Raw genomic sequence first — 10,000 nt, 5'->3', positions numbered from 1 at the left:
ATTTATTGATTGATTTATAATTATTTTCTTTTTCTTTTCTTTATTTAAATAGTATGAGGCAGGAAATCAAAGGCTGTGAGGGGGCGGATCTGCAAACACAGCTGGAATGGAATCAGGGTTACCTATTTTGTATTTAAATGTATTATTTCTAACTCATCACTGCATCACTACAACAGTAGGTTTTGTTAATTAATGTTGCAGTGTTGAGGACACTTGAGACCTCAGTGCATAAAACCGACCCATACTCACAACCCATAAAAGGGTGTACGTGCCTCAAAAATGGGTCCCCGACCCAGTGTTTGGGAAAGACTCCGTCAGGCAGATAGAGCTGTCCATGTTCTCACCCTGCACACCTCCTATGTCAACGCTCCCCTCTTCTCCTGCTACCCCACCTCCTCGTCCCCCCCATAATCCCCTCCCCCCCGCCTTCCGTTTTACACAGGGGCCATCATGGGGGAAGAATTTTTCATATAACATATTGGCTCCCTATTGATTCCCCTCCCCCTCCAATCCACTAATTCCCCGGCTATTTCCTAAGTGTCTCTTGTTGGGATTAAAGATCTAGGTGTGTGTGTGTATCAGTGCACGTGTGCACATGTGTGTGTGCGTGTGTGTGTGTGCGTGAGTATCTATGTGTGTGTGTGTGTGTGTGTGTGTGTGTGTGTGTGTGTGTGTGTGTGTGTGTGTGTGTGTGTGTGTGTGTGTGTGTGTGTGTGTGTGTGTGTGTGTGTGTGTGTGTGTGTGTGTCAGTATGATCAGTGCATAGTGGTCAATGGCCTACAGGTCACTGTGGTCAACGCTCATCAACGCGGGCAGAGGAAGTGAGGAAGTGCTTAGCTTGGGTCTCAGATAAAGATTCTCATCCATCATCATCTCTCTCTCTCTCTCTCTCTCTCTCTCTCTCTCTCTCTCTCTCTTTCTCTCAGGATCTGAACACCAGACAACATCCTGCCCTGACTAACAGAGAGGAGAACAGAGTGACCCTCAGTCACCCCTCCCCACACCCCCACCCGCCCCCTCTCCTCCCTCCCAAACCAGACTCTGCTGGCGTGCGCAGGCAGGAAGTAGGAAGTGAAAACAGGAAATGAAACACATGTGGTACAGCATGCTCTCTGCTGACGGGTCAAGAGTGACAAATAAAAACACAGAGAAGAGAAGAGAAGAGAAGAGAAGAGAAGAGAAAGGATGGAAGAGAGAAGGGCCTCGACTGATCTACGCAGCGATGGAAGCGTGAATGGAAGGATGTGAGAGAAAAGACAGGATGACAGAAGAGAGAGAAAGAAAGAGAGGGAACATACTTCAGGAGAATGCCAGGCCCTGCAGGGAGCTGGCGGACGAGTACTTGCTAGAGTCCACGAAAGACTGATCTACAGAAGAGAAGAGGAAAGGAAAAACAGGGGACGAAGGAGGAGGGAGAAGGAGAGAAAAGGAGGTAGGAGGGAGAGAGGGAGGAACGGGAGAGAAAGTCAGAGGATTGTTATCATAAGGAGTGGGGTGGGAGGAGCAAGATTAGTGTTTTTTTGTGTGAGGTTGTAGGGGTGCAACAGACGCTATAGTTTAAAAACTGCAACTTTACATTTTCACTGCAGACAATTTTTCTTCTTTGTATACATTTATTCCCAAGGAGGACGGAGAAATGCGGCACTCCAAGAATAAGCAAAAAAATAAAAAATAAAATAAAAAATCCCCTCATTTCTTTCTTTTATTTACAGCCACAAGCAAAAAAAAACTAACAAAAAAACATGCTGATACATTTTGGCATCGAGCCTTCAAGAGAACAACTGTTTCATTCGACACGTTGGAAACAGAAGCTCCAGATGTTTGTAATTCATTATCGAGCGAAATGGCAAAAAAAAAAATGCAGCGGCGGGGTTGGCTCACCTTGCAGTCCATTGCCGTTGCCGCTGGTACACGTGGGCGGGGGAGAGTTCTGGGGCCGGACGACAGGCGCGAAGGCGCTCTTCTGTTTGACGGCGGCGGACACCATGTTGGCCGGGGAGAAGGAGAAGATGCCAGAGGAACTGCTGCAGTTGGAGGGCAGGCTGGTGGAGGAGGCCATAGTGGGACTGGAAGGAACAACTGAGAGAAGAGAGAGAAGGAAAGGAGACGAGAGGAGACGACGAGGAGGAGGAGGAGGAGGAGGAGCGGGGGATGAGGGAAGAATGAAAAAGAAAGGAGAGGTAGAAGGAGAGGATGACGGTAGAAGGGGAGGGGAAGGGAGGAGGGGGGGAGAGATGTAGACGGATGTAGAGAGGCCATTAGAGAGAGGGTCGAGGGCAGAGGAGGGGTAGACGGGAGGAACAGAAAGGGACTGGTCAGTGGAGGACAGAAGGGACAGACGTTTGGACTCAGTTCAGCTGATTTGAAGATCATAGTGACATTTATCTCATATGTGTGTGTGTGTGTATATATATATATATATATATATATATATATATATATATACATACATATATATACATACATATATATACTTTAATTATTATTAATAAGTTAATTTAATATTCTATAGAGATATATGATAATCTATTTTCAAAAGTAAGTATAAAACTGAAAACAACATTTTTCCCCTTTTGTTTCAGTGGAATGTTGATGACTCATCATGCAAAGTAATTAATATCTCTTGGTCAAAGCCAGCCAGGTGCTGCCCCTGCAGCTTGTTTCCAAGGCAACATGTATCCACATCACCCTAATCACAAATTAACATAATGCTTAAAAATGCATTAAAAAGAATCGTTAACTTAGCTGATGAAATATAATATAATATAGCTACATACAATTCACTGTGTTGGAGTACCTATCTCAATAAAGTTGTCACACACCCTACTGAAATTAATTACTCCAATGGCTTCCAAATGGTCGACAGTAATACTTGGTCATATGGTCTAAACATGCTAGACCACAGGTATGGTCCTTTAAGCTTCATCACTTAAAACGTCCACTTCAACTGAAATATGACAGAAATCTTAAATGAGTCTGTGAAAGATACTTTATGTATGACTGTAGATACATTCCCGTAAAATGTTATGCAAATTTGCTGCAAATTAGCAAATATTTCATTTGCACACTCTTCAAGTATATTTTATATTTGGATTTATGTTTTACTCTTGCCACCACTCTTATTCTTATGTAAGCCTAACAACAATTTGAGGGAATTTCACACACTCTTTTATACTTGGGGTGAACTTGTGATGTGACGATAGGCTGAAGTTGAAGTAAATGCATTTCAGTGATAAACTGCCGTTTGTCTGATCCGTGTGTCGTGCGACACGAGGACAGCCAAACGCGAGCGGGAGGTTATCTGGACAACCCAATGGACGGTCTCCCTCTGACATCATCCCATCCATCCAGTCTCCCTGGGTTTGTCTTTTGTCCACTAATACGCTAAGAGCATTTTACCCCTCAGTGATTTTACAATCAGCCGGGCCGTATTTCACCTGCCCTCTGATATCTGCTTCTGCCTTTATTGTTGTTATTATCCGACGCTTAGCTTTTATGGCTCTCCCCGACAAATCCTCGCAATAAAGTCATAATCCATTTATGAAGGGGGTCTAACTAATCAATTAATGAAAATTGGACCTACAAAGGCGGGCCGAGGGGCCATTGATTGAAAGTGTCTGCGTGGGGCCGATGAGCCTGTTAAAATACTTGTTAACACCCAGGAATCAAAGAGCCGAAATGGAATTGCTTCTCTAGCAATTAGTTTATTGATTTAATCAAGGGTCTTTAATGTAGAGGGTGTGTGTGTGTGTGTGTGTGTGTGTGTGTGTGTGTGTGTGTGTGTGTGTGTGTGTGTGGGGGGGGGGGGTGCGTGCGTGCGTGTGTGTGCGCGTGTGTGCGTGTGTGTGTGTGTGTGTGTGTGTGTGTGTGTGTGTGTGTGTGTGTGTGTGTGTGTGTGTGTGTGTGTGTGTGTGTGTGTGTGTGTGTGTGTGTGTGTGTGTGTGTGTGTGTGTGTGTGTGTGTGTGTGTGTGTGTGTGCGTGGTGGGGTGGAGGGCTCTAGGTGATCTGCTCTCCAGACCAATAAAGGGGGGATTTGCGTTCGACTCGGTTCTTAAAGAAACAGATGAGCCAGCTGAACTCTGAAGACGTCCTCTCCGTCCATCAATCCTCGTTTGCACCTCCTGTTCTCTTTGTCTCAGCCCTTTTAACATCGCTCTCTTCTCTGTTTGAAAACATTCACTTACTCCATCTTTATTTCCTTCCTTTATTTCCCCCCTTACAGCCTTTTATCCGAGCAGAAAAGGGCGAGGCAGGAAGAGGATGCATGCGGACCATCCGATATGGACAAGATGTTGCTAGCGTATTCCCCCTCGGGTCTACTAGCGTCTATGGGGTGTAGTAGTGTGTTTACTCACTAGCATAGGGCGAGTTGCCTGCGGATCCGTTGAGGAAGTTGGGCGAATTGCCCAGGGTTGCCATGCCAGAGTTAGCGTAGCCATTCATGCTAGTGGAGACAGAGCTATAAGTGCTCTGCTGGGGGGTGGAGCTTGGGACATAGCCATGAGGAGACACACTGCTCGTACTCCTACTGAAACCTAAGGACAGGGAAAGAGGGAGAGAGAGAGAGAGAGAGAGAGAGAGAGAGAGAGAGAGAGAACGGCAGACAGACAAGAGGGAAAGAGTAAATAGGTGTTAAGGGGTATAGAAAATGACAAGAAAAAGAAATAAACAGCGATGCCTGCATGCAATACTGCAAATTCCTCTCCTGTTCCAGGCTAACGGAAATGTCAATATAAGCCGATAGAATTTTTCCCCCTTTGAAAGCTCTTTTGACGGGGTAACGAGGGAATGAGAAAGACATAGACAGAAGGTAGAGGGAATGATATAAGCGCGGGAGGAAACGGCCCGCAATCAAACGGCTGAAACAAGAGTCCTTTAACCTCGCTGGCTCTCATCCAAAATGAGATATATTGATAAGGCAATTAACACTAAAAGGACTCTGCCAGCTTTCCTGCAATTTATAAGGAACACGGCCGGGTGTTTCCGACAGGGACCTTTCTCTCCCCTGCTCATCGGAGTGGGCGGCAGAACAGAGGGAGGAAGAGATGGGAGGAAGACTATAAATATACATCTCTGGCCCCAAACGCTGACACCAGAAGAAAAAAAAAGAAACAGCTGGAATTGAACACATCAGGAATTCCTGCTCTCTGCACTAAGGAGGGACGTGTTTCACTACAACAAGACTCAGGCCTTCTCTTCTACAATTAGGCATCAGCATCCCCCGACCCCCCCCCCCCCCCCCCCCCCCTCCTCGTCTTCAATGAGGTTTAAACACGGGGTGGAAGCATTGGACGACCCGACGGCTCTTGTGTTTCTTCATATGTAAACGCATCGATGCACGTTCAAACAAAGAGAGCAGGAAGGGGAGGAAGAGGGGGGGGGGGGGGGGGCTGGTTGGAAGTATTGAGACGTATCCGGAGGCTGGTCCATCCACTCTCCTCTCTTTCCCCCTGATACAGGTGATGAATCACCGCCGACTGCACCCACATCTCTCTCTGTCAGACGGGGGGCAGACCCCAGTCTAATATACACCCCCCCAGGACCTGCTCGTATTTCTACAACCTGCACTCCTTGCCTCACTCTCTCTTTTATTCTCCACACTTCACTCTCTCCTCTTCTCACCCCCTCCAACGCCCTCCATCTTTCTCTGCCACCCCTCCTTCCTGTCCTCCTTTTCCATAATCTTAAATCACTCCTTCAGTCCTTCTCTCCCTCCAACTGTCCCACATGAAAACTACAATTTCTCTCTTTCTGTTTCGCTGCTCTATTATCTACCTCTCTCTTGCTTTCCTCTCCGACTACAAGTCATGCACCGATATGAACAGACTCAGACTCGCACACACACACAGTGTGTGTGTGTGTGTGTGTGTGTGTGTGTGTGTGTGTGTGTGTGTGTGTGTGGGTGTGTGTGTGTGTGTGCGTGTGTGTGTGTGTGTGTGTGTGTGTGTGTGTCTTGTAGTCATAGCATTCCCTGTTCAGTTTGCTCACCCTGGTTGGCTGTTTGTCCGACGTCTGACTGGAAGGAGTTCACGGACATCATGCCAGCATGCCCACTGCCCAGGCCAGTCAGCTGGTTGTGTCCGCGTGGCACTGTCGTGTACAGGGCCTCAGCGATGTCCGCTGCCCTCTTCAGAATCATCTCCTGACATGGAGGAGAATAATTAGCTCAAGACACGATGTGGCAGAGTGGAACAGAAAAAAGTCAAGAAAGAATTATAATGCCATACAATAGAAAAGAACAGGACTATAACACCACACAATAGAATAGAATCCCTGAATTTGTTAACACTGTTAAGCAGAAAATGTAGTAGTGTGCATTGTGCAATAAGATGTGCTGAGCAGGAAAATGTGTGCTGTCGATGCTGTGAGTGTAAACCCCAAGCAGAGTGAAGGTACACCCCTAGCAGAGTGAATGTACACCCCTAGGAGTGTACACCTCCAGCAGAGTATGTCTACATCTCTAGCAGAGTAAGTGTACACCCCTCTCTCCTGATCTCCTCTCCTCTCTTTATATCCAGTTTTTGTTTTATTCCACTTCTCCTCCCCTCTGTTTTTTGGCATTAAAGAAGATAAAAGCTCTTACACATTCCCATGTGTGTGTTTGTCAGTCTGTTCTAAAGACCCAGCAGGGTGCCGAAACACAGCCTTTGATGCTGCCAATGTCCAAACCACAAACATCGAACGCTTTTCTCCCAGGCAAGATACAACTGTTTTGGTTTTTAACATGAACCCACTTGTCTATCTGTGTGTGTGTGTGTGTGTGTGTGTGTGTGTGTGTGTGTGTGTGTGTGTGTGTGTGTGTGTGTGTGTGTGTGTGTGTGTGTGTGTGTGTGTGTGTGTGTGTGTGCGTGACCTACCTGGTTGTTGTGCGGCATGCCGTACAAGGCCTCAACCAGGTCTGCTGCTCTCTTTAATATCACCTCCTACGATCAAACACAGCAGGGGGTGGAGGGTGAAGGGGGGATGAGATCACTGAGCACCACACGCCACAAAGAGTTCAGTCACCTTTATTACATTTCAGCCCTTGCATTGTGCCGTGAATGCAAAAAAGTAGAGAGAGTGTGTGTGAGAGAGAGAGAGAGGGAGAAAGGAGCAAATAGAGAGAAAAAGGAGAGAGGAAGAGAAATGGGCTTGTCCCGGCACTTGGTTGGTAGCCAGGCGGTCATTCGGGAGAGCACAGAGAGAGAGAGAGAGAGATAGAGAGGAGAGAAAGAGAGGGATGCCGTAGCTGTGAATAAAACATGAGCCTGTATCTCTCTATCAGTCAACCATCTACTACATCTCCTCCTCCTCCTCCTCTCCTCTCCTCCTGTCAGCATCCAGCCCATGGACCTACTGATGTACTGTACTCCGTCAGACATCCATCTCCTTTAACTCAACACCTCGCCTGGCGACAGCGACGTGGCTTCATGTGTGACTCAGAAGAACCCTGTGTCCTGGCCTGTATTAACCCCTGTCATCATCTGCCTCCATAACACCTCAGTGTACTTTGTGTGACAAATGCAGAACATCATTTGTCCAGGTGTGGGGGGTCGGGGATGGGTGGTGGGTGGAAAAGAACCCCAACCGCCGAGTGGAATTTCCCACATCAAACATTTATCTATCTGTGTCCCCCCACCCCCTCTCCCTCTCTCTCTCTCTCTCTGCACTCATTTCCTCTCTCTTAACCTCCCCTCTCTCGCTGTATCTCTATTCCCTCCAATCTCCTTGAGTGTATGAGTGTGTGACTTGGGCGTTGTTACGTGTGTGTGTGTGTGTGTGTGTGTGTGTGTGTGTGTGTGTGTGTGTGTGTGTGTGTGTGTGTGTGTGTGTGTGTGTGTGTGTGTGTGTGTGTGTGTGTGTGTGTGTGTGTGTGTGTGTGTGTGTGTTGTAGACACCAATAACCCAACCAAACCCTTTTTAAAAGTTAATGTGCCGGGGCCAGGATATGTGCTGGAGGCGCGACAACCAGAAAATTGCTGCCCCCCTCCCTCTTCTCTCTTTCTCCTTCTCGTGCACCCGCTCTCTCTCACACACACACACACACACACACACACGCACACACACACATGCTGTGCGCTCGCACACGCTATGCACTATACCCCTCCCGAGTGTATCCCTCGCTGCGAACAAGCCCCGGAGCATGTGTGCTCTCTGTTCCACGACACGCCGCCTTTCAATCAGACACACACACACACACACACACACACACACACACACACACACACACACACACACACACACACACACACACACACACACACACACACACACACACACACACACACGCAGGCGCTCAAAACGAAGGCACACACCCAGGACATGACGAGAGGGTCAGCAAAGCAATAAAGATTGTGGAGCGCTGTCCAAGGTGCTAAATTCACTCAATAATGGGAGCTCTGCCTCTGTGTTAACCTCCCATTACCAGCGCTGTCTGGAGGGGAGGGGAGGCGTGGAGGCACACAGGCTGAGTGGAGGAGGCCTGCTTGGGGTGATTGAGAGACACGCAGGGCCCTGGAAGGTAAGTGGTTCCTTAGTATGTATGCGCTGCTCTGCACCTCCCCACACCCTCTCTCTCTCTCTCTCTCTCTCTCTCTCTCACTCTCTCTCTGCTTTTCCTCGACGCCCCATGCCTCCCAGGGATAGCGAGATAGCTAGATGGATGGATGGATGGATGGAAGGATGGAGCGAGGGAGGGAGGGAGGGAGGAGATGCAGGAGGTGAAATGAGGGAAGTATGGCATTAGGACACAGACGGCTCCCCCGCTGAACGGAATGGTGGATGAGACAAACCTTTCCCTGGCTCCTTCCTTCTCCTCCTCCTCTCTCTCACTCTCTGTTCTCTGTTCAATCACTTCATTTCCAGCTTTTTAAGATTGCCTGCATCTCTCCCATCTAGATGTTCTTCACAGCATTTCTCTCTCTTTCTCCATACCTCCCTTTCTCTCTCTCTCTCTGCATACCTCCCCTTCTCTCTCTCTCTCCATACCCCCCCTCTCTCTCTCTCTCTCTCTCTCTCTCTCTCTCTCTCTCTCTCCATAACTCTATCTCTCTATACCTCTCTCCATGTCTCTATACCCTCTGTCTCTCTCCATACCTCCCTTTCTCTATCTCTCCATAGCTCCCTCTATCTCTCCATATATCCGTCTCTCAGTCTAATTACTCTATGTCTCTATACCTCTCTACAGCTACTGTATAAACTTATAGTATATGTCTAAACTTCTCTCTTGCAAGGGCAGGGGCCTCTCTCTTTCTCTCTCTCTCCCCCCCATCGTTTGTCCGTCTATTAATCTCTCTTCCTCATGGTCCTGTGTCCTGTCTCTACCTATCCGTCTCTCGTTAGCAGAGGGATCTGTGCGGTGGCCAAACGTAATTAGGTGCAGCTCCAGAGTCGTCCTGATAAACAGATAAATGTGGTTAGCGCTGCGTTGCCTCCCCGGCCCTGCCGCCGTTAAGGGGAGACCATTTCCTGGGCGCGGGGTCTCTTCCCGTAAGAGTCCAGGCCCCGGCGAGACGTCAACAGGAAGGGGAACCTGATCCAGACTCGAGGCCTGGCCACGTCTGGCCGGGGCGCTCACTCATTATCTGTTCCCAGACCCCTCCACCGTACGTACAGTACCTTAGACCTGCAGCTACACACTGTGGAGTCTGTGACTGTGATTGTACGGTTAACAGCTCACAGTATGAACACCCTGGATCCCAGATCATTACTGCAACATGTAGAGACACACCAGGTGGTGCAGCCATTGGAACATATCCTGTGTGCGTGTGTGCGCGCGCGCGTGTGTGTGTGTGTGTGTGTGTGCGCGTGCGTGTGTGTATGTGCGCGTATGTGCGTATGTGTGTGTTCGGCAGGGTTTCATTAAGACCCCCCCCCTAACGAAAAGAGGGGAAAAAAGGCTCTGGAATGAATTAGATTGTATTCCAAATCAATTTGTTTCCAATTAAATATTGACTTCAAAACAGCAACGACGACATAAAAAAGGGTTGTGTGGAGGTGGGGGTTGGGGGGCAAAGTACT

The 10,000-nt window shown here is 48.2% G+C and overlaps 1 protein-coding gene across 6 annotated transcripts in view; it reads right to left on the bottom strand.

Moving 5' to 3' along the window:
- LOC311034269 (transcription factor COE1-like) overlaps window positions 1-10,000 on the bottom strand; it is an 81,833-nt gene that overhangs the window by 2,815 nt on the left and 69,018 nt on the right. For 2 of the 6 annotated variants that reach the window (XM_084042109.1, XM_084042110.1), the window contains exons 12-16: window positions 6,859-6,924; window positions 5,990-6,143; window positions 4,357-4,536; window positions 1,882-2,079; window positions 1,299-1,367 (exon numbers count right to left, since the gene is read on the bottom strand). In XM_084042109.1, the coding sequence (XP_083898235.1) occupies window positions 1,300-1,367; window positions 1,882-2,079; window positions 4,357-4,536; window positions 5,990-6,143; window positions 6,859-6,924 (666 nt within the window). In that variant the 3' untranslated portion in view covers window position 1,299. Of the gene's footprint in view, window positions 1-1,298; window positions 1,368-1,881; window positions 2,080-2,203; window positions 2,312-4,356; window positions 4,537-5,989; window positions 6,144-6,858; window positions 6,925-10,000 lie in introns of those variants that run through there. The other 4 variants (XM_084042112.1, XM_084042113.1, XM_084042111.1 and 1 more) reach the window with 3 other exon arrangements.

This window comes from Gymnoscopelus microlampas (genome assembly GCF_963454915.1).
Source record: "Gymnoscopelus microlampas genome assembly, chromosome: 18".
In the NCBI taxonomy this organism is placed as follows: Eukaryota; Metazoa; Chordata; class Actinopteri; order Myctophiformes; family Myctophidae; genus Gymnoscopelus; species Gymnoscopelus microlampas.
The sequence above is the reverse complement of the archived record's forward strand: the minus strand, read 5'-3'. Positions and strand labels throughout refer to the sequence as shown.